The 24,497-nt window shown below is 37.7% G+C and overlaps 1 protein-coding gene across 6 annotated transcripts in view; it reads left to right on the top strand.

The window, feature by feature from the left end:
* The window catches only part of UBR1 (ubiquitin protein ligase E3 component n-recognin 1), a 125,753-nt gene that overhangs the window by 89,095 nt on the left and 12,161 nt on the right, over positions 1 to 24,497 (top strand). For all 6 annotated transcript variants that reach the window (XM_053665993.1, XM_037161665.2, XM_053665988.1 and 3 more), the window contains 10 exons: positions 5,622 to 5,715; positions 7,266 to 7,414; positions 9,006 to 9,061; positions 10,079 to 10,175; positions 14,280 to 14,347; positions 15,277 to 15,427; positions 15,847 to 15,934; positions 17,770 to 17,903; positions 19,557 to 19,665; positions 21,366 to 21,422. In XM_053665993.1, coding sequence (XP_053521968.1) covers positions 5,622 to 5,715; positions 7,266 to 7,414; positions 9,006 to 9,061; positions 10,079 to 10,175; positions 14,280 to 14,347; positions 15,277 to 15,427; positions 15,847 to 15,934; positions 17,770 to 17,903; positions 19,557 to 19,665; positions 21,366 to 21,422 — 1,003 coding nt within the window. The remainder of the gene's footprint in view (positions 1 to 5,621; positions 5,716 to 7,265; positions 7,415 to 9,005; positions 9,062 to 10,078; positions 10,176 to 14,279; positions 14,348 to 15,276; positions 15,428 to 15,846; positions 15,935 to 17,769; positions 17,904 to 19,556; positions 19,666 to 21,365; positions 21,423 to 24,497) is intronic.

The following is a 24,497-nucleotide window of genomic DNA, read 5'->3' as shown; positions in this document are numbered from 1 at the left end:
TAGAAAATGTACTTACTGCTTTGAAATATGGTTTGCAAATATATATTTGTTAAATATCCAAAGATAGAGGTTTTTGAAGCCCTGGCTAATTTTGATTAGAATCACTTTAATTGAATCAATAAATATTTTATACTGGGAAGCAGTATAGACAGTGATTAATCTGGAGTCACACTGCTTGGATTTAAATCTTATATCCATAACCTAATGTTTATGTGATCTTGGACAAGCTAAGCTCTCTGCGCCTCATCTTTCTTATTTGTAAAGTGGGAATAATAACAGTACCTATCTCCTGGATTAAAGGATTGAGTTATCCTATGCAAAGTAGCACCATGTGTGGTATGTAGTAAGTACTATGTGTTAGTCATTACCATTACTAATATTATTAATATGTTGTCATTAATAATAATAAGAAAACACTTTTAAACTATTACCTCATGTATGTATTTTTTACAATTGAGAGATAAGACTACGTAAAGAATCCGAGAAATAAACAATGGCAGGCAGATTAGGAAGGGAAATAAAAATTTAGAGATTTTTGTTCCAGATGGTGACATAGTTAACACAGCTTGTCTCCTGGCACAGCCACATCAAAATTACAACTAGCCCTGGCTGGTGTGGTTCAGTAGATTGAGTGTCACTGTGAAGCAAAGGCTTGCAGGCCCAGTTCCCAGTCAGGGCACATGCCTGGATTGTGGGCCAGGTCCACAGTGTGGGGCACATGAGAGGCAACCACGCATTGATGTTTCTCTCCCTTTCTTTCTCCCGCCTTTTCCCTCTCTGTAAAAATAAATAAATAAAATCTCTTTAAAAAATTACAACTAAACCACAGAACAACCATTATTCAGAACCACCAGAAATAGAGCTGAATGGAAGTCCTTTACTTATAGAATTAAAGAAGAACCACATAGAGACTGGTAGGAGGGGTGGAGATGTGGAACAGGCTGGTCCTACACCCACCTGTGGTGAATAAAAATCTGAAGGGATATCTTGGGAGCAAGGGGTGCCAGCCCTATGCCAGATCACCCCAGCCCAGGGTTCCAGAGCCAGGACAGTAAGTTGCCATAACTTCTTGCAGTAAAAACCAGCAGGGATTGAGGCTAGAACAGCCTGGTGGACAAACTGCTGGAATCCCAGGCGCTTGCTCTTAAAGGGGCTGCACCGAGACTTAGTCAGACTCACTCCCTCTGAGCCCCAGTTGGGAAGACAGTAGATAAAGGCACTGGAAACATATGGGGTGGAACTGTAGCACCTGGCATCAGGGTGAGAGCTGGGGAGCAGCTTTCTCACAGACAGAAGTGTAGGCAGAGTCCACTATTCCTTTTCTGAGCCCTCCCCCAACAGAGCAGGCAGGTGGGCACCATACCTTAGATGCTTATCAACCTGCCTCACACTGTTTGCCTCACCCTGGTGATTCTGGGGCTCTGCCCCACCAAAGCTGTTTCCAGTGGTTTTTCCATAGGAATGGCTGGTCTTGGCTGATGCTTTGGATTTCCCTAAACTCTCTCAAACAAGTAGCATTTGACCTCAGCGTCCCCCATGCCTAATGCTAAGTGGCCCTAGGCCCAGCACTAGCAGCAGCTGGCCTTGGTTCATAGCTTGGACTTGGTTAACCACCTCCAAGTCCAGCACAAGTACAAGCCAGCTGCAGATCACTTTGCAGTATATGCCAGGTGGCCCTGAACAGAACACTGGCAGTGACTGACTTTGGCCTGCACTTTCTGGGAGGCCCCAGCAACTGACACCCAGTGAACAGCTACAGACCATGTTGGAGCAACACTACCCAACCACCTCCACAAGCAATACACTCAAGGGACAGATTCAGCGGGTACCAGAGCCTTGTGAAGTAAGTCCTGCTCTGTAGAGTAGGCCCCTGCACAGCTGAGCCTCCACAGTGGTCGGAGGTTAGTGGTCAGTGGTCACATCCAGTTCTTGCAACCAGTCAGCCTGAGTAAATCCCTTCCATTGAACCTGCTAACTGCAATGAAGGCTCAATTACAAGAGTAGGGTGTATACAGCCTACACAGTGGGTACATCTCTAGTACCCAGCTTGGGTGATAGGGGAGGCTGCGCCACTGGACCCTACAAGACAATGACTACATTAGGCCACTCTTCCAAGCCAGCAAGACACAGCAGCTCTACCCAAAGTATAGAAACAAACAGGGAGGCTGCCAAAATGAGGAGACAGAGAAACATGGCCTAAATGAAAGAACAGAACAAAAACTCCACAAAAAGAACTAAAAATGGAGACAATCTACTAGATGCAGAATTCAAAACACTGGTTATAAGGATGCTCTGTGAACTTAGTGAGAACTTCAAAAGCGTAAAAAAAAAGGTTTGGAAAACATTAAAAAAACAGTCAGAATTGAAGAATACACTAAATGAAATGAAGAACAATTTATAGGGAATCAACAAGTGGATGAAGCCAAGAATAAAATCAGCAATTTAGAATATAAGGAAGCTAAAAACATCTAAACAGAACAACAAGAAAAAAAAAATCCAAAAAATGAGGATAGTGTAAAGAGCTTCTGGGGCAACTTCAAACATATTAATATTCACATCATGGGGGTACCAGAAAGAGGAGAGAGACCAAAAAACTGAAAACCTACTTGAAAAAATGATAGAAAACTTCTCTAACTTGGTGAGGGAAATAGACATACAAGTCCAGGAAGTGCATAGAGTCCCAAACAAGATGAACCCAAAGAGGACCACACCAAGACATAACATAATTAAAATGCCAGAGGTTAAAGACAAAGAGAGAATCTTAAAAGCAGCAAGAGAAAAGCAGTTAGTTACCTACAGGAGAGCTTCCCTAACACCATCTTTTGATTTTTCAAAAGAAACATTTAAAGCTAAAGTATTGTTATGTATCAAAGTATTTATACATATCAATAATTGAATCTAAAAAACAAGCAAAACAGAAACAGAATCATAAATACAGAGAATGTTTTGATGGTTGCCAGATGGGAGGGGGGCCTGGGGAATGGATGAAAAAAGTGGAGGGATTAGGCAGTATAAATTGCTTGTTACAGAATAGTCATGGGGATGTAAAGTACTGCATAGGGAATATAGTAGCTAAAGAATGTATTGATATATGCATGACCCATGGACATGGACAGAGGTGTGGGGATGGCCTGAGGGAATGGGGTCTAGGTGGATAGGGCAAAGGGAAAAAAATTGGGACAACTGTAATAGCTTATACAATAAAATATAATTTAAATTAAAAACTAGAAAATAAAGGCTAAGAGAAAAAAGAACTCACAATTTAAAGAATGATTAGTATAGGTAGTGAGTTTCTTGGAGGGTTTTTTTTTCCTCTTTTTTTTCCCCAGCTTTGACCCATGGTAGCCTTAGTTACAGAACTGTGTAACAGACAGGAGCAACAGAATCTCCAAAAGAGGTGCTCTCTTTTTGGCCAAAGGACCAGGAAAAGGAAAAGAAACCCCTCAGAGCTGGAGAGTATAAAGGGAATTCCTGTTGTGGTTTTTACCCCCTCTTCTGACCTTCTCTGAAGCTAGCCCCCTCAAAGCTGTCATAGAACTGCCCTGCCTCAGTAGCCATGTAGATACCTAAAGTCACAAGAGCACAAACTAATCTCTCTAGCAGAGGAACTGGGAAAAGTGACCCCTGTTTTCCAAAGAAGCAGGGTGAATCCTTATTTATTTTTTTCTTGTTGCCTCACAGCTTCACACCAAAGACCAGCTGATGACAGTGCAGGGGACTAAAACTGAGAGAAACTTGTCGTTTTAACCAGAGGAACTAGGGGAAAGGGCTTCTTGAAGCTAAAAAGTAGAGGGGGAATTCCAGAGAGGGAAGAGTTGTAGAAGGGTAATCTATTTTTGAGACCAACACAAATTCTGGGGTAACTTCCCAGCTTCATGTTGTGCAGAACAGGGCCTAAGAAGCATAGCAACAGCTTTGAGATTGAAGCTGCATTAAATCACCATTCAAGTCCCAAACTCACACCTGAGTAGATTGTGTCCTGGCAGCTGCTAACAGCAAAGGCACTGAAAATTAACATCGAAACCACCAGCAGTGAGACAGAACTTGTGAAACCTAATTGGGTTAATTGCCTAACAAAACATAGCACATTTTTCCAGAGAATTTTAGCAGGTGCCAGAAGCTCACATAATACTCAAAATATTCAAGATATAGTCCAAAATTATTTGATATACCATAAATCAGGAGAATCTGACCAGCTCTCAAGGAAAAAAAATCAAATGCCAATCCTAAAATGTTTAAATGTTGAACTTTTCAGGCATAAAGTTTAAAGCAGTATGTAATTATGAAATAAGATAGCCCTAGATAGGTGGCTCAGCTGGTTTGAGCATCATCCCATACACACCATAAAAAGGTTGTGAGTTCAATCCCCAGTCAGGACACATACCTAGGGTACAGGTTCGATCCCCAGTCAGGTACATACTGGAGGCAACTGATCGATGTTTATCTCTCACATCAGTCTCTCTCTCTCAAATCAATAAACAAATCCTTGGGTGAAGATTTTTTTAAAGTAAGGTATTTATCTTGAAATAAATGAAAAGATAGGAGTTAGCAGGAAAAGAAGTATAAAAAAACTAAATAGAGATAATAGAATTGAAAAAATGCTACATGAAATAATAATTAATTAGATGATCTCAATAGTAAAATGGAGATGGAGAAGTAAGAGTCAGTACATTTGAAATTAGATCAGTGGAAATTATCCTATTTGTAAAAATAGACAGAAAAAGCCAAGGAGTAAAAAGAAATGGCTTTAAGAACAGATAGAATCATTTTTTCCTTTAATTCAACATCTGTATCATTGAAGTTCCAAAATGAAAAAGAATGGTAAAGAAAAAAATTTAAAGAAATAAATGGCTGGAAACCATTTACCAAATTTGGTGAAAGACATTAAAAATACAGACTTAAGAAATTCCATAAACCTCAGATAAAGATAACTACACCCAGATAGATCTAATGCAAACTGCCAAAACCAAGGATGAAGACAAAATCTTCAAAGCAACCAGAAAAAAAAAATTCACATAGGGGAATAATAATTCAAATTTGATGAGGAAATGGAGCCACAAAGAGTTTTAATATTTGCCATGGTCTTCATAACAGTTAATATTAGAGTTAGGATTCAAACCCAGACAGTTTGGCTACAAATCCTTTGCTATTGTTTACTACTGTGTGATGCCTTACTATTAGAATAGTATACATCCATTAAAAATGAAAATAGAGATGCAGAGTTACTGATGTGGAAAGACATTTTCTGATTCATTGGTGAAAAAACAAGATACAGAACGGTACTATATATGTTCTTTAAAAAAAATATATGTGTGTTCCATGAGAATGCCAAGATAACATGTTCCCAGGAACTTTACCAGAACTCAAAATGAAGTGACAAAACAATTTAAATAAATATGCAATGTCTATGGACACACACACAAAAATATATGTGTGAAACAGTTATAGGGAGAACAGAAGAATATCACATAGTGTTATCTATATGGAGAAATTTTGAATGATTGTTCATGGCTTATCATCATTTTCTGAATTTTAAAAAATAGTCACATATAATTTTTATAAGCTGCAAAGGTGTGCATCACACTAAACTTTCATGATTTTTTTTCCTTTTAATTTATAAGGAGAAAACCCAGCAATTCCAGTCCTATTTGATCAAGGAATGGGTGATTCCACTTTTGAGTTCCATTCCATCCTGAGTTATGGAGTTGAGTCTTCGTAAGTATCTAAATTTTTAAATGTTTGTGCAAATACAATGGAGAACAGAGTCCTTCCTTGCTTTCATACTTCCTTCCTGCTTTATTTGTAAAATTGTTTCTTTTTCTCATCTTTATCTTTTTCCCTGGAGTTTTATTTGTATTAAAAAAATTAAGTGGCTTGAGGTATTAGAGTAATATATTTTAGGGTGGACCATGCCTATCATTAACTGTTTTTGAACAACAAAAATGCCATTTATATTTAGTCCAACCTATAAAAAAGCAGAGTTTAAGAGACCTCAGTTTAAGTCACATCTGATTTGCTCTGTGACTCCTGAAAATCTTTAAGTCAACTTTCTCCCTCCCTAACTCATTATTCTTGTTTGTAAATTTGAGACAGTTCCTTCCTAACTTACCTCATAAGATTATTGGAAAGATATTTATGTGAAAACACATTAAAAATATATCTCAATCAGGTATTATTTAATGCACAAGTGGCAAACACAAGGCCCGCAGGCTGAAACTGGCCCTTCACCTTGTTTTACCTGGCAGCTGCACCAAGCTCTAGCTCAACTCTTAAGGACTAGTTACATTTACATAGTCCTAAAATTCCATTCAGCCCTTTGAAGGCAACCGAGAGGCCAATGTAGCCCCCGGTGAAAATGAGTTTAATGCGTATTATCTGAGGTAAATATTTCTAGTTATGATCCTTGTTTATATTATGTATCCCACTGCTACTGAAAATACATGTTAACTTATTACAGATGGAAGTTCAGGAAACCAGAAATTATCCCTCCAAATACATGGTATTACTACCACCTGCCCCTTTCCCTCCCCAAATACACCTTATTAACATAAAAGTACTTCTTGGGCCTTTTTCCAGACACTAAAACTTGTTATGTCAGATCTGTTTCCTCTGAATTTTATTCCTGCACTGTCTGGTCTGTCCCTTTATTTGGGCTGAACCCTTTTCTGCTGTGATCATTTACTGCATCTTTCATAGTGAAGTTATATGGATCATTACCATTTTGTAAGAGATTTTTCTGGTTATAGGAGACACAGTTCTGCTTTTCCCATTTCTCTTCTTTATTTCTTTAATCCTCACCCAAGAATATGCTCATTAATTTTGGAGAGAGGGTAAGGGAGGGAAAGAGAGAGAGAAACATCTAGAAACATCTATGTGAAAGAGAGACGGACATCCATGTGCTGCTTCTTGTACTCATCCCGACTGGGGACTGAACCTGCAAACCCAGGCTCAGTCTGTAACTCCTGAAAATCCATCCTTAAGTCACCTCTCTGGGAATCCTTAAGTGCCCTAACTGGGAATCAAACCCAGTTTGGGATGTCCCAGTTTTATGGGAAGATACTCCAGTCAACTGAGCCACACCAGCCAGGGCTCCCATTTTTTCTTAATAAATTTTCTGCAGAGGCTCTAATCTATAACTTGACAAAGAGCAGTTTACTTTGTCAAAAAGAGTTAAATTGTTTATTGCTTCAGTGCCTAATTAGAATTCTCAGTAGGTAGCCCCTTTTACTAAATCATGTTATATGTTTTTCCTGTTTCATTTTTAGGATAAAATATTCTAATAGCATTAAGGAAATGGTCATTCTCTTTGCCACAACAATTTATAGAATTGGACTGAAAGTGCCTCCTGATGAAATGGACCCTCGAATCCCCACGATGACCTGGAGCACATGTGCTTTCACTATTCAAGCAATTGGTATAGCCTATAAGAGAACTGGTTTGGAGGTTTTATAGGAACAGTTAACATTGACTGACTAAAAATTATTCCTTTTTTTCCCTGATGGCTTCGAATAGTTATTTGTTTGAACACACTGTTAGTATTTCAGTAGATTAGTGTAGCCTGATGCCATTTAGTCTGCGAATTTTTGTATTGAGCTCTTTTTAACTACAATAATGTCCATAAGCAACATAAGCAAAAAATGTTTGAAATGGACATCATGTAGCAAGCTAGATTCAAAATACAGCAGATTTGCCATACTAGAAGGCCAAGAAGAAAAGGCTCAAAGGAAGAAGATTCACTACAGAAAGAATCAGTTAATTATTATTTCTTTTACATGTTAAGAAAAATAGAAAGGGATCCCCTAAAGAATTTAAGAACCTAAAAATGGAAAGGAAGACTGACTGAGGTGGTCAGGAGAGACAGATTAGCAGGCAGAAGCTCACCAAGTCTGAAAGGAAGCCTACTTTAAAATTACCTACTACATTAAAAGCTTTCTATAGAAAACATAGCAATCAAAGCAGCATGTTATACATCCTAAACTTACATTGGTTTGGCCAAAATGTCTGTTAATGCTTTTTCTGTATAATACTCTAGTAGTACTTAGTTGTTTTTAATGTCATTTGAAACTATTTTGTTAGACTGTATTGTAACAGCTGTCATATCAGTGTGCATTTTTAAAAAACATATCAAAATTGGTGAATTTTTGTGCAAGAAGCCATTTTAATATTGAAGATGAATGAAAACATAACATTTTTTAAACTGAGAACATTTTATAATGAATGAGATTCTGTCATAACATTATAAAGCTACATTTAATACAAAGTAAAGTCTTAGAAACTTATTCTTTATGTACATAATCTTATATATTTTTAAAAAATATATTTTATTGATTATGCTATTATAGTTGTCCCAATATTTTCCTCTTTGTCCTCCTCCACCTGGTACCCCCGTTCCCTCCAGCAATTCTCCCCCTGAGTTTATATACATGGGTCATGCATATATGTTTTTTGGCTACTCTATTCATATACTGTTCGTAACATCCCCTGTCTATTTTGTACCTACCAATTATGCTTCTTATTTCCTGTACCTTTTCCCTTATATTTCCCCTTCCCTCTCCCAAAGGATAACCCTCCAAATGATTTCTATCACTGTGATTCTGTTCATATTCTGCCTGTTTGCTTAGTATATTATTTGGATCCAGGTATTGATAGTTGTGAATTTATTGCCATTTTAATGTTCATCATTTTGATCTTCTTTTTCTTATGTAATTCCTTTTAGCACTTCATATAATAATGGCTTGGTGATGAACTTATTCATCACCAAGCCATTGTGTTTACCTTGTCTGGGAAGCGCTTGATGTGCCCTTCAATTCTAACTGATTGCTTTGCTGGATAGAGTAATCTAGGTTGTAGGTTCTTGCTTTTCAGCAAGAACTGTAGGTTCAGTTTGAATACTTCTTGCCAGTCCCTTCTTACCTGCAAAGTTTCTTTTGAGGATTAGTAAAAGGATATCTGATAGAAGGAAACCAAGTATTTAGGCTTTATTATTTTTTTTCTTATTCTTTGAGAAAACCTCTTGGGAGATGAAGGAAAACCTCTGTTTGGAGCACTTCAAAATAGACAGGTATGTGTGTTCTTACAGGGTACATGTCACTCATGGTGCACTTTGCTAGGGAGTCCACAGTTGGTTTATCTTTTCAAAAATTCTTTATTCACTACTTTTTCTGTAAAAATAGCAGAATTCTATGTTTGGTTGTTTCTTAAGGAGCTACTTCAGTCTCATAGAGAGTGAATGGCCACTGTATACTTTAGGGTTTACTCAGTCTTAGTGGTTCAATGTAATTCAGAGAGATTTTGGATGAGACTGGTTGGTTTTTCTCCCCTTCTCTGTTTATTGCCAAATTAGAAATCTACATTTTCCCTTTTCACTAACTTTTCATCCTCATGTAACATTAATTATTAATGCTGGCTTAGCTTTAAATAAATCATCACACTGAATTCAGGAAGAAAACTAAGCCATGCTTCCTTGATGGGCCTATCCTGACACTACAGGACTATGCTCAGGCCTAAGCCTCATAACATATGGGCCCGCACAGCGGCACTCAAGAATGTGCTCGGGAGCCCTGTAAGCACAGGATGGGTAACTGAGGATTTCTCAGACCAACCCCTTCCTAGCCAATTACCCTCTTATTTTTCTGATAGCTGGCACAGGTGACTTGAAATCTACAAGGGGCTTCTGATCAGTTTTTTTTTGGGGGGAGCGGGAAATAGGAGCACTGTTTCCCGAATTCAGGGTTTTTTGGTCATAATTATAGAAGTTCTGTTAATATATTTATTTGTATAGGTTTCAATAGACTAAATTACACCAGGCATTTAAGAAGTTGACTCTGGAGAAAATGAATACTTCAATGAGAATTTAAGTGATTATAGCTTTAATACCTCTTTGTTATGGGAAAGCTGATAAAAATTTGGCAAGGATATAAAACTTTTTAGAAGTATTAAAAATATTGAAATTTATTTGCAAGAATGTTCAGTATATAATAAGTCTGCAACTAATTCTTACAGACTGGGATTTATTTTTACAGTGAATGACTTGGGTCTTTTATCTTCCCCTTTTATGTTCCTCTCTTTTACAAATCAGCATAATGGTCTGAAAGCATTAATGCAGTTTGCCATTGCACAGAGGAGCACCTGTCCTCAAGTCCTGATACAGAAACATCTGATTCGTCTCCTATCAGGTAGGGCCTACTCTGAATTACTACTGCTGCTGCTGCTACTACTACTGCTGCTACTACTATTACTACTACTACTACTACTATTACTATTATTATTTTATTATATACATGTCTTTTCCATTGCATTTATGGAAGTGTATTTTGTTAGGAAACCACACACTGCACTCATTTTGAATGCTCACAAAAACAAAAAATAAAATAAAACATAAAGTTGTCTCTGTAATACCTGATTTTTTAAGTATCAGATATTTTCAGCTTATATCCTTTGTACCCACCTAAAGATTGTTGAACAAGCATCCACAACCACTAACATCCTTGTATCCCAATCTGGTTAGAATAAAGGGAGGTAGGGAGCATTGGAGGGGTGGCCTGGGATGGGAGTAAAAGAAAACTACTTGAACAACATTAAAGTAAATTTAAAAATAAAATAAAAAGAACTAGAGATTATATAGTAGTAGAATGATTTGGCTCTCATTTTGGTTATCTGCATTTTCATTTGGGTATTTGTATTACAGGAGCTCCTCTGCACCTAAAGAGGTCAGGCTTAAACATGACTATTTATAAGTCTGCTTGTTCATAAGTTCAGAATATCATAGGCAGGGTGGTTTAAGCTTGCCCTTTCTAAATACATTTCCACAAAATAAGATAGTCACTCAGTTTGTTTACGCTTTAAAGCCAGGCAGTTTTCTGCCAGCTGATCTAGCAGGCTTTCTTTTCTTGTTTTCAAAACATTTTAAAGTCTGTGGAGACAGGTCACTTTCTTATCTGTTAATTATTCCTCACAAGCCTCTTAAGCAACTCTTCCTGAGCAGCTTTCTGCTCCCTCTGATGACATAGGGATTCCATGGCGCCATCCAAGGCTGGCACCTGTTTCATTAGAACTTCCAATATGCTTAGCTTTTATATTTTCAAATTAACTTCCAGCTATATCCTGAATTAACCTCATACTAATAAGTAACTAATATTGATACTTTTCTCCTAACCACACACTTAAAAATTTTTTCCCTTTCTTTTAAATTTACTCTTTTTCTTACTGGTCAGTTGGATAGGCTTATGTAACATGTACCTGCCTTTGCTATGTTGAACAGTTTGTCCTATTTGCATAGTACTATTTTGGTTTAGTTTTTAATTTTTTGATATCTCTTTTCATTTCAGTCATAATTTGGATACCTTGTTTTACTAGTAGTTCCATATAATCTCTGCTTTTGTACTTACCACACATTACAGGATTAATGATTTTTTTAATACCTCAAAATAAGGAGCAAACAAGCAGACTAATTTACATCATTATGGATGGCAGGGACTATAGTAGTAGTGCATAATCTCTAATTCAAAGTAACTAACAGAATTGATGTGCTTTTGCTCTGTATTGTATGTGCCTATATATATTTGTCATGTGAAAACTTGTTAGCAGCAGGATCATTATTTGCAAAGTGTTAGGGTTATAAACTGTATACAGGTTGAAGCAAAAATATGTTTATAGTTCACTTGGGAAATACAGTAATAAATAATACAAGAATACACATGCTGACAAGTACAAATACATGAAACACAGTGTATGCTTGTATTATTATTAATTGGTTATTGTATTTTCCATGCCAACAACTTACTTTCACCTCATCCTGTATGCAGGGGTAAGACATGGTTCCTGCCATAGGCATCTACTTGAATTACAGAAGTAGAACCTCTGTGAAAACACTTTATAATGTAGCCAAATATCAGATATATGCTGCAAATATGTGGTTCAAGAATTGAGACATGGAAGGGATCACTATAGGACTCTGCTATTCTCTAACAGGGTGGGTTTTGAATTGAGTCTTGCAGGGATGGTTTATGAGAATAGTTTGAGAGGATCAGAGAAAGCAGTCTAAGCACAGGGCACAGTTCGAACAGAGATTGAGGAGGTAGAGAAGTATGTGGTGTGTTCAAATAGACAAGTTTGATAGGAGTAGTGGCACCTGTAGGTAGAGAAATGGGAAGTTGTTTTGATAAAAATAACAAGTCTTAAATGCCCTAATAAGAAGTTTGAACTTAATTCTTTAGTTCATTAGGACTTTTTGAAATGTTTTGGGCAACAGTATTCTAGGGTTAACTTGATATTATATACGTTGGATTGGAAAAGGAAAAATTAGAGGGATATATGTATGGAAAGATTCTTGTGTATATGGGTGTAGTCGCAGAAATTAGGGAAGGAGATATATTGGGTTACACAGGAGCAAGATTTTGAATTAAAATGAGTAACAATAGTTGAGACCTGACTGGTGTGGGTTGGGCGACATCCTGCAATTGAAAGGTTGCCTGTCTGATTTCCAGTCCCTGGATGGGGTTCGATTCCCAGTCAGGGCACGTGCCTGGGTTGCAGGCCAGGTCCCCAGTTGGGAGCATGGGAGAGGCAACTGATCGATGTTTCTCTCCCTCTCTTTCTCCCTTCCTTCTCCTCTCTCTAAAAATAAATTTAAAAAATTTTAAATTATTTAAAAATAGCAGTGATTGAAAGATAGGGAAGTCCATAATAGAACTGCTTTGTGTGAAAGCTAATGAAAATTGTTTTTAGTATATTGATTCTGCAGTAGCAATAGGACATACAGTGCTCACAGCCAAGTACATGCTAGGCACTGTACAAGGATCTTTTTATATAATCTTATTTCTTCATTCTTCAAAGAAATCATTATCCCTATTTACAGATGAGGAAACTAAGGCCCAGAGAAGTCATATGACTTTGACCAAGGTCATAAAACCAGTAAGAGGCTGAACAAATGTTTGAACCCAGCCTTGATTATAAAAGCTCCTGCTTTCCCCACTATATCACATAAGCTTTGCTAAGGTATTTAATTTTCTATAAAGAGAGAGTTTTAGTACAGATAAAATGAAACTATGCATGCCAAAATTAACTTTTCATTTCAAAGGAACTTAAAAATAATACATTTAGCAGCCAGGAAAAGTAATTTCACAAATGCCTATAAGAAAAATTGATGGCATCCCTTACCCATGATGCTCAGTTATTTGGGTGGCCTCCCCTGAGGCGAGGGGTCTCCCATTTGATTCCTGGTCAGGTCACATCCCTGGGTTGCAGGTTTGGTCCCAGCTGGGGCATGTGCAGGAGGCAACCTATCGGTGTTTCTCTCCCTCTCTTTCTCCTTCTCTTCCCCCTCTCCAAAAAAAATAAAATCTTTAAAAATAAAAGAAAAATTGACGGCAGATAAAGTAGCTAAAAAAGTGATAGAATTCAGGAGGAATTAGGAGTTATTAAAATGTCCCAAGAACAAAACAATTTATAGTACAGGAGCAAACAATATAGGTAGTGTTATTAGAAATGTTAACTGACATATCAGAAATATTAGTGAAAAGTCTTAACAGAGGAAATGAGAGCTAGAAACCTCAAGTGAATTTCAGGAACAAAGAGCTAGTTAATGACAAAGTCCTATGATCACTTTAGTTTGTTTTATAAGGCCAGTATCAATAACATTTATCAAATGGTTACTATATGCCAGGCTTGGGATAAGTGTTTTAAATGCATATGTTAATGAACCTCCCCAGTTGTGTGTATACTGTAAATTTAGTTAAGTCCCTTGCCTATGACAAATAATCACAACCAGCACTGGAACCCATTCTGACCCCAACATCTATGGTGTTAACTTGAAGGCTTTTGGTTTAAACTCTTGGACCTGGGGTTAAGAAATTGACTTAATGTGGAAAAAATCTTCTCTGCTCCCCACCTCAAATTTGTTCACATATTTTATCACAGAACATTTAGAAGTTTGTAGTTAAGGGGGAAAAAGTACTAGAGAACATTGTATAAAACTAATTCTTATTCATTCAGCAAATATTTATTGAACAATCTCTATTTGAGTTATCTTAATTTATTTACCTTTCCTCCTCTATCTTACTGTTTAATTCTTAAATTGAATCTAAGTCCTTCTAGGAGCCTGTTCTGTTAAGTTTATATTTAATTATGGTTCCCATATTTCAAAGGTGTAATGTACCAGTCTGTCAGTTTCTTTATTTTATGAACAATTTTTGTTTTAGATGTTTATATTTTGCTTTATATTTAACTACATAGCTATTTTACTGACTGAATTTGATTATTTATTTATTTATTTATTTTAGTTGTTCTTCCTAACCTAAAATCAGAAGATACACCTTGCCTTTTATCTATAGATCTATTTCATGTATTGGTAAGTGTTCAATAAAATTTTATTAAAAGTCACTCAAGTTTATAATTTTATGTGTTTTCCTCATTCAAATTGATGCTGCTGTTCAATATTGTAAATTATTGGTGTTCAAACTATGAATTTTTCTCTTTTGTCCATTTTGTTTACAGATAGATACAGATTTCACTGAGACCATCAAAATCACTTTAAAGATGAAAGCACGTTTACTCTTTACTTTATAATAAGTCCTACCATGGTTGATTATGACTAGCTGGTGTCTGTACAAGCAAATTTTTTCTAATAGATAATGCTTTCCCTCTCCCCTTCTTCCTAATTTATTTATATTATAAGAAGGGAATGCCACCATTAGCTATCTTAAAACTATTAGTTATTTGGTGCTAGGGACCAACCATGGACACAGCCAGGCTTCCCCCAAACACCTATGGATGGGTGGCAACTGTTTTGTGAGTTTCTCTAGGGAGAGCACAGTGGTAAGATTGGGAGCATGGAGTTTTTGTTAACCAGTATCCTCATCCCTCATTGTCCAGGCCTCTGCCCAGTGCTGTCACTAAGGGTGCTAGTAAACTGGGCCCTGACCCCTGAGAATTTGATTTCGCTGGACTGGGGTGAGGCCTGTGTATCAGTGTGACTTTAAGAGCTCCCCAAGTGATTGTGATGTTGAATCTCCTGAACCCCACAGGGTTTGAGACCACTATCTAGAACTTGAATAAGTAGACCCAGCAAAGGGATAACCTATTTAGTGATGACTTTTGTCCTTTATTTGTGGTACAATATATTATAAGGTATTCTGTTGAGTAATTTGGAAAAATATCGTGGTTCTTTTAAACACCATACAAACACATTGTATCTTCTGGTGCCCATTATATTTAATTATGAGATTAATTTGTGTTGCTCTCTGTTGTTACCCATGTTGATACCATTTTCTCTCATAGGTCGGTGCTGTGTTAGCATTCCCATCCTTGTATTGGGATGACACTGTTGATCTGCAGCCTTCATCAGTTAGTTCTTCCTATAACCACCTTTATCTCTTCCATTTGATTACCATGGCACATATGCTTCAGATACTTCTTACCATAGACACAGGTAAAGTTCCCATCATTTGTTAACTGTACATAACATTTGCCCATGATTTATTGGCAAAATTTAATTGTGCTTGTGGTTAATTGTATATTGCTAAGTTCTATTTTATGTCTGTTGCTGAAGGATCATTCATTTCTTTATGGATGCTATTTAATATATATATAATTATAAATTCTTATATAATAATAAATATCTGTTAACTATCCATGTTTCACAAGGCTATGATTTAACTCTGTTTCTCCGCATAATATACTGACAAAGTTTACCTAATAGTTTTACTATCAATCAGTGAGAATAGACTGAGAATCAGTGAACCTCACTTGACTAGACTTTATTTATTATCCTGAAACCACTAAATTGAGGTGTAATTTTTAAATTGAATAGCCAGTTTATAGATTTATCTTTCAAAATTTCTTTTTCAGGCCTCCCCCTTGTTCAGGTTCAAGAAGATAGTGAAGAGGCTCGTTCTGCATCTTCGTTTTTGGCAGAAGTTTCTCAGTATATAAGTGGGTGAGTAGTGGCAGTCTGTGCGTTTAATCTGCCTCAGTATTGTTTTGATATTTCCATGTCTTTGTTTAGTTGTTTGACAGTATAACTTCGGAAACATTTAATTCCAATTTTTAAAAAAGGACTTAAGGGCTTTGGGAATAACAGGTAGCCATTTATTTGTTCTAAGACTTGAAACAAGTTCTGGACATCTTTATTCTTATAAACTGCTATAGGGATATAGGCAAAAGATGATAGAATTTTTAACAAATGATAGCATTTTAAATTTAAATAAAGGTAGAAAATAGAAAATAGGTCGTCCTTTTAAAGCAATTCATATAGTTGATGAACTTAGCTAATTAGAGGGTTGTTTTTAAGGCCATTATGAATGATACGTGAAATATATTGGCAATGTAGAGGTTAAAACCTAAAGTGAGATAGGAATGATCTGCTGAGCTTCACCTGTTGTCAGGGTCTCCTCTTTGTTTTCCTCTTCCTCATAAGTCTTTTTTTCCCCTTACTCTGGGTACCGAATATTAGTAGGCTATTTTTTACAAACCTCTTTTAGGTTTACAAAAAATCTGAACAGAGAGTATAACATTCCCATTTATTTTCTCCCTCTACCAAGTTCTCCTATTATTAATGTCTTGCTTTAGTGTTACACATTTGATAAAAACGATAGCAGTACATTGTTGTTAACTGAAGTCCATAGTTCATACTAGGGTTCACTCTTTGGGTCACGCCATTATCACACCGTTACAATATTACGTAAAACAGTTCACTGCCCTACAAATCACCAGTTATTTTAATATAGGAATCAAAAAGGTATTAATTATTTTTAGCTAACTTAGCTACTTTGGTTAGTTATGATAACTATATCTGCTCCCCATTTCATCATAAGGATTAGGAAAAAGAAGAAAGTAGCTTTTAGTCTTAATAAGTAGCTTAAAAGTAGCTTTTAGGCTAAGCTCTGGCCAGTGTAGCTTAGTTGATTGGAGCATCATCCTGTAGACCAAAAGGTTGTGGGTTCAATTCCTGGTGACAGTACATAACCCTGGTTGCAGGTTCAGCGCCTGGTTGGAGTGCATAATGGGAGCAACCAGTCAATGTTTCTCTCACATCGATGTCTTTCTGTCTGTCTGTCCCTCTCTCTTTATCTTCCTCTCCCCATCCCTCTTCCTCTCTCTGAAAGAATGGAAAAATGTCCTCAGGTGAGAATTAAAATAAAGTAAAATAAATTAAAAGTCTACATGGTAAAAGATGCAAGATTTGTGGTTTTCTTTAGGAAACTATTAGGTTCAAACTGAATCTATAGCTAGTTAAATATTCTGTTTTAAAAGGATAAAAAATTATTGAAAATATCAGGGTGTCCAACCTTTTGGTGTCTCTGGGCACACTGGAAGACTTGTCTTGGGTTACACATTAAATATATTGTGACACATAATCACAAAAAAACTCAATGTTTTAAGTAAATTTATGATTTTTTTAAAGTAATTTGTTTTTAGGTTTTATTTATTTATCTTCAGAGGGGAAGGGAAGGAGAGAGGGAAAGAAATATCAGGTAGGGTTGCCTCTTGTGTATTTGTTCCCTGCTGGGAACTGGCCTGCAACCCAGGCATGTGCCCTGACTGGGAATCAACCTGTTTGATTCGTAGGCCAGTGCTCAACCCACTGAGCTACACCAAACAGGACTAAATTTACGATTTTGTATTGAGCTGCATTCACAGTCATCCTGACCTGGGGCCGCAGGTTGGACACCCCTGATTTAAATACTTAGCTATGTTTTTGAAAGGGCGCTTAAAGTCTAGGGTTTTAGTCTCATCAGTATTCTGTTCTGTTCTGGAATTATTGCCTCTTAGCTGCATTGGATGTGATATTCCTGGCTGGTATTTGTGGGTCTCACTGAAGAATGGCATCACCCCTTATCTTCGTTGTGCTGCATTGTTTTTCCACTATTTACTTGGAGTAACTCCACCTGAAGACCTGTTTACCAGTAAGTAGAAAATGATATCACAGCAGTAAATGAAAGGCTTTTTTCCTTAAGTTCAGCCTCAAGAGTACAAAATGAGAGCACACAGTACCAGTCCTTTATCCCTTCACTCTGAACACGTGTGCCCCTGCCCTGGTATAGGAAAGGTCAGGCAGAAACCCAGATTATAATCTGTAAAACCTACTTGTGACTACTTTCTCTGTATAGTTAATATGCTAGAATTTATAAAATGCATGCAGAGTATAACTGATAGGGTGAGCTATACAAGAAATTAGAAACATTGGTTGACCTTAGGGAGGAGAACTGTTTGACTAGGTTAAAGGAAAACTGTACTGTATACTGTACTGTATACTCTCCTATTTAAATTTTGAACATATGTTACTTTTTAAAAAAATTTTGTTTTAATTAAAATGCTCCCGGGAAAAGACTACAGTATCAAACCAAGGCCCAGTATATTTAACAGAGTCATTTTCTTTCTCCTCTACTTCTTTAAATCTAGATGCAAGTAGAGAAGGCTCCCTTGTGGCTTTGTATAGGTAAAAATCAAACACTTGTGATTGGGGAAGAGTCACCAAAATGGCTCATAGATTCTTCCTTTTATCCTTTGAGATTATACTGACCAAGTCAGATTTACTGGCTATCATTTTTTTTTTTAATCTTGAACTCAGTTTAGTAGGGTTTATGGATCTAGGTTTGTCCTGATCCTATATAAGAAAGAATGCTACTTTCCAAGTAGTTACTACCATTACAGATCTGTTGTTTGCAGTTTAAAAAATTTATGTATGTTATTATATAGTTGCTGCTGTAATATGGCAGTTAAAGTTCTTTGTTTTATTGGGAGGAAACCAAATATAAACAGGCAGATTAATAGGTATGTCAAATGGTCACAAGTGCTACAAAAAAAATAAAGCAGATCATGGACATAGAGAATGCTAGAACTAGAATGGATAATTCTTTTAGGTAGGTAGTCATGAAAGGATTTTTCTGTAAGGAGACATTGGAAAAAGAACTGGGTTGAATTGTGTAGGTTAATGGAAGAGTACTCCTGAGCAGAATGAAAAATAAATGCAAAGGCTTTGCTTTGATGAGTCAAAGGACAGTAAAGAGAAGAGTGTGGCTGAAGCATAATGAACAGGAGGGAGGGTGGTAGGAAATGAGGCCCAGAGGCATCCAAGGCCAGGTCATGTAGGGCAGGGATGTCAAATTCATTTTCACCAGGGGACACATCAGCCTTATGGTTGCCTTCGAAGGGCCAAAATAATTTTAGGACTGTATGTCTGTAACTACTCCTTAACTGTTAAGGAGTTGAAATTACATTTCACCCTTTGAAGGCAAATGCAAGGCTGATGTGGCAAGCGCAAGGCTGAAAATGAGTTCGACACTCCTGATGTAGGGTCTTTATGCCACAATAAGGACTTTGTATTTCATATCATGTGGTGTTTTCACATAGGAGACATCTCATCAGGAGAATGACTCAATTAGATTTATGTTTTAAAAGGATCCCTTTAGTTTATTTGCCACCCACTGTTTTAGAGAGTATAAGATACACTCTATAGAGAGAGTACAGAAATGAACATAAACAGTGAAGAAACTATATTAACTGGTTAACCTGGTGAGAACAATGTGCTTATTAAATGTATGTTTATTCTCTTGCAGATTCTGCAGAAGGAGAGTATAGTGTACTCTGTAGCTATCTATCTTTACCCACAAATTTATTCCTACTTTTCCAGGAATATTGGCATACCGTAAAGCCCCTCCTCCAGAGGTACTGTGGGGACAAAATACTATTATTGAGTTAATTGTGCAGTTTGAAAATTTTAAATTAAAATTACTTGCCAGCTTTTAAATTGATTAGCGTTGATTGAAGGGAATGGCAAAAATATAGGAGATTCCTAATTCACCGGCTAAAGGAATTGGGGATAAGACTAACAGCCATGGGCAGCTGGAATTCCTTCCTGCTCCACCATGACTAACATTCATTATAGTTATTTTCCCCATAGCTACTGTCTCATCATTCATTTTAAATTGGTAGGGGGCCCGGGGTGTGTTGGTGAAGTCATGTTGTCAGCAGCCATAGTGTTAAAACAGTCCCGTTTGGGGCTCTGTGCAAAACCACAGCACATCTCTCATGGTAGCACACATCTCAGGAAGGTGCCTGAGGAGGAAAGAAATGTCATTTGGTAGATCAAAGAGTGTCAGTTAAACTTCCCCTGGAGAAATGTGTTGTTGTTTCAGAAAATTTTTTTTCTACTCTGTTACTTTTTGGCCTTCCTGGTCACTCTTCACCCTCCAGTCTCCTCACCCTAATCTTCGTTGCCACCATTTTCAGTCATTTTTATAAGCGGTTTTGTCTTACTCTTACGTTATTTCCCCCATGACTTTCTTTAGTCTCTTTAATTTGTTTGCCTTTTTCTTTAACCAGTGGTCTTTCCCCTTCTGTGCCCAGCTCAGGGTTTGTGTGTCTGCCCGTCTCGTCACCCATCTCTGTGCTCTCATCTCTTCTGTTAGGTTCTTTCCTGTTTCCTGCTTTCTTATGAGGTGTTCCGATCTCTAGTATGTTAAAAATAAATCAAAGTGGGTCAGAAAAATTAGTATTATTATGCTTTGTGTTGAGTATGATAATCACAGTAGGTTATACTAATTTTACTTTTGTATTCTTGAAATTGATACATTTTGAACTTGCTATATCTAGTATAGTAAGTGATAAAAGTTTAAACTTTGAAACAGAAAGCCCTTGCCCTTTATACCATTCCTGGCCCCGCTTGCCTCAAAACCTTTCCTCCTCATCCTAAGCTCTGTAATGCAGGAGACTGACCCTGGTAGGCCTTCCCAGTCTCCCTTCCCTTGTCAGTTGGCTTCTGCCTGTGTTCAGTCAGTGGGAGACAACTGGCAGGATATGGGAAGCTAGGAGGATGAGAGAAGCCTTGGACTGCCTCTCTCTGCCTTGTGGGGGCATCTCTGGCAGTGACTATAGCTTTTCTCTGGCTCCATTACTCATCAGACAAGGCTGCTATGGTTCCAGCATCCATTGGTGACCCTAGCCCCTGGGCTTCAGTAATACCATTATTTTCTTTTCTTCCTCTAGTCTAGGAGAGGTGGGAGCCTCTGATTATTGGCCAAGTTTTTAATTGCCTTGTCTTTTTGTTTCCTGGTTGTCTTCTCAGCCCTTCTATCACTTTTTATTACCAGTCCCTGTTATTAAAGACCCTCTTGTTGAAGTACTTAGAATGTTTTTTATTTTCTGGCAGGACCTTGATTGATAAACCCTTTTAAAAAGAAATTAATAAAAAGAGGGGGTAAATAAATAGGAAGATACAAAAAAAAGTAGGGGAGAAAAGGGGCAAGATATAAAATAAAAGAAGTCTAGAAGAAGGGACAGAAAGATTTGGAGAGAGAAGTTCAATGATGAATTTTATACTAAAGTTGTGATGACTCATTTGCCTTTTCTCTTGGCTCCTCATGTAGGTGGTGTGCGGATCCTGCCTTACTAAACTGTTTGAAGCAAAACAGCGCTGTAGTCAGGTTGGTTTTACTTTTCAATTACTTTCCCCCTATCAGCAAGTTGTGTTTCCAAAACTAGTTGGCTTTTTGAGCATGCTTTCTAGTTTGTCTTCTTCATTCTCACTCAGTACGTTGTTTCCTTTATTTCTGTTATGTTAGGTCTTTGCCAGAAATCAGATTCTTCCTACATTTGTTCTTTCTTGGAGTGGCTACCCATTTCCCAAGTAGTTTGATGCCACCAGATCCTCTTCCTTAAGCTAGTGCAAGCCTATTAAAAGGCAAAAGAAGAGATGGCATCTTGGAGCAGTTGGCATATTAGAATCAGAGGGTACTGACATTATTCCTATAAAGTATTTTTTCCCTTTGAGAACACAGTAAGATATAAATAGAACTATTTCCTCTCCTCTTCCCTTCCTATCTGTGTGCTTTAAGACGACCCAACAAAACTTTTCTTTAGCCCTCCTATCTCCCTTAATTTATGGCTCAGTCAAAATCCACCTCTTCTTCAAGAACCAGTTTAAACATCAGCTCCTCCGAGAGGCCAGTCCTTGCATATCGTCTCCTATGTATGTTGATGTGTGAGCATGTGTATCTGCCAACACCCTACATCACTAAGGGTAAACTCAACAAGGGCCAGAACTACATGCTTATCTTCTATGTATGCCCTCCAGAGCCTGGCTTACATGATGTACAGTGTCTAATTTTTATTCAGATTGAATTGCATCAATAAACAAGCAGAGGAGTTGACTCCCCAGCCTTAAATATTAACACCAGTACCATTCTTCTATGGCTAAAGCAAACATTGTGTCACAGTCTGCATTTACCAGCTTTTCTTATCTTTTCTCACCCCTTGAACATGTTTACTGTCCCTGTAAGTGTGCTTATGCTACCCACCCTTTACCGAGCATCAGTGATTTAGAGATTATAGATCCAGCTCCTGTGCTCAGATGTAGTAGTATTCACATCACCAGAAAAAGAAAAATCTTGAAGCAGAGAGAAAAGTTTAAAAGATGAGTACGTATTTTACAACTGTTAATCTCATACCATTTTTCCTTTATTCCAATTCATTGTGTGCCTTTTAGATGTCTGCTATTTCCCCAAAATGGTACTTAATACTCTGGGAGAGTTCAAAGACATAACACGTAGAGCTTTTGGTGATGGGTAGTTTACAAATGAATTATGTACATAAATTCAAGGCATAAGATAAAGTATGATAATGCAGAGGTGGGCGAAAGTAGGTTTACAGTTGTGAGTATGTGAAACAATTTATTCTTTTATTTATGTATTCTATTATTTATTTGTATTATTTGTCTTATTATTTTGTAGCCTTACTTATTATTTATTTTTTAGGTAAAGGTGGCTGATAACCTACTTTTGCACACCCCTGTATATGGAATATACTGTTAATGCTATAGAAAATTTTTTTCTTTTTTAATATATTTTATTAATTATGCCATTACAGTTGTTCTATTTCCCCCCTTCATTCCCCTCCACCCCGCATACCCCCTCCTCCACCATTCCCCCCTTTAGTTTATGACCATGTGTCTCAAATTCTTTAGATTCTGTATTTCCCCTACTATTCTTGCCCTCCCCCCTATCTATTTTCTACCTACCATCTGTGCTACTTATTTTCTGTACCTTTTCCCCCCTTCTCCTTCTCCCACTCCCCTGTTGCTAACCCTCCATGTGATCTTCATTTCTATGGTTCTGTTCCTGATCTAGCTGTCCTCTTAGTTTGCTTTTGTTTTAGGTGTGGTTCTTAATAACTGTGAGTTTGCTGTCCTTTCACTGTTCATCTTTTTTATCTTCTTTTTCTTAGGTAAGTCCCTTTAACATTTCATATAATACGGGCTTGATGATGATGAACTTCTTGAATTTGATCTTATCTGAGAAGCACTTTATCTGCCCTTCCATTCTAAATGAAAGCTTTGCTGGATAGAGCAATCCTGGATGTAGGTCCTTGCCTTTCATGACTTAGAATATTTCTTTCCAGCCCCTGAAAGGTCTCTTTTGAGAAATCAGCTGACAGTCTGATGGGCACTCCTTTGTAGGTGACTGTCCCCATATCTCTTGCTGCTTCTAGGATTCTCTCCTTCATTTGAATCTTGGCTAATGTAATTATGATGTGCCTTGGTGTGTTCCTTCTTGGGTCCACCTTCTTTGGGACTCTCTGAGCTTCCTGGACTTCCTGGAAGTCTATTTCCTTTGCCAGATTGGGGAAGTTCTCCTTTATTATTTGTTCCAATAAGTTTTCACTTGTGGGTGTTCCTCTTCCCCTTCTGGTACCCCTATAATTCAGATGTTGGAACATTTAAAGATGTCCTGAAGGTTCCTAAGCCTCTCCTCATTTTTTTGAATTCTTGTTTCTTCATCCTTTTCTATTTGGTCATTTTTTTCTTCCTTCTGGTCCACTCCCTTGATTTGAGTCCCAGTTTCCTTTTCATTACTATTGGTTTCCTGTGGAATTCCATTCATTTCAATTAGTTTAGCCTTCATATGTTCCTGTAATTTGTGACTAAAATCAACCAGTTCTTTGAGCATCCTGATCACCAGTGTTTTGAACTGTGCATCTGAAAGTTTGGCTATTTCTTCATCGCTTAGATTTATAAGCTCTGGGGCTCTGAGTTAGTTGTTCTTGAGCCATGTTTTGATCTGTTCGTGCCTGTTACATATGAGGAGCAGAGCCTTAAGTGTTCACCAGGGCGGGGCCACCCAGGTTGCTGTTTTGTGATGCTGTATGTGGGGGCGGGGTCAGAGAGGGACAATGGCAGTTCCCTCTGCAGCTTCCTGCCGCTTCCTGCCGCTGGGGCCTTCGGGGTCTGCGGTCCATGTCACCGCTTGCTCCTTCATCGGTTTATCTGCGTATGAATGCGTGACCGCGATCAGCCCTCAGTGGCTTCGCCAGGTTCTCCACACCTGGGATCCACCCACGGCTGCTGGTGCACCTGGGTCGTGCGCCCTGGTCAGTCTGGTGGATCTTTCCTGCCCAACCCTGCTCTGCTGCTGGCTCTGCCCCTCTTACCGGTTTGGCTAAAGGGTTCATTATTGTCAGACTTCCATGTAGTTCAATTTTCTCAGGTTTGGCTGCATTTTTGT

Source organism: Artibeus jamaicensis, unplaced genomic scaffold (assembly GCF_021234435.1).
Source record: "Artibeus jamaicensis isolate MK-2021 breed Jamaican fruit bat unplaced genomic scaffold, CSHL_Jam_final contig_1132, whole genome shotgun sequence".
In the NCBI taxonomy this organism is placed as follows: Eukaryota; Metazoa; Chordata; class Mammalia; order Chiroptera; family Phyllostomidae; genus Artibeus; species Artibeus jamaicensis.
The sequence above is the reverse complement of the archived record's forward strand: the minus strand, read 5'-3'. Positions and strand labels throughout refer to the sequence as shown.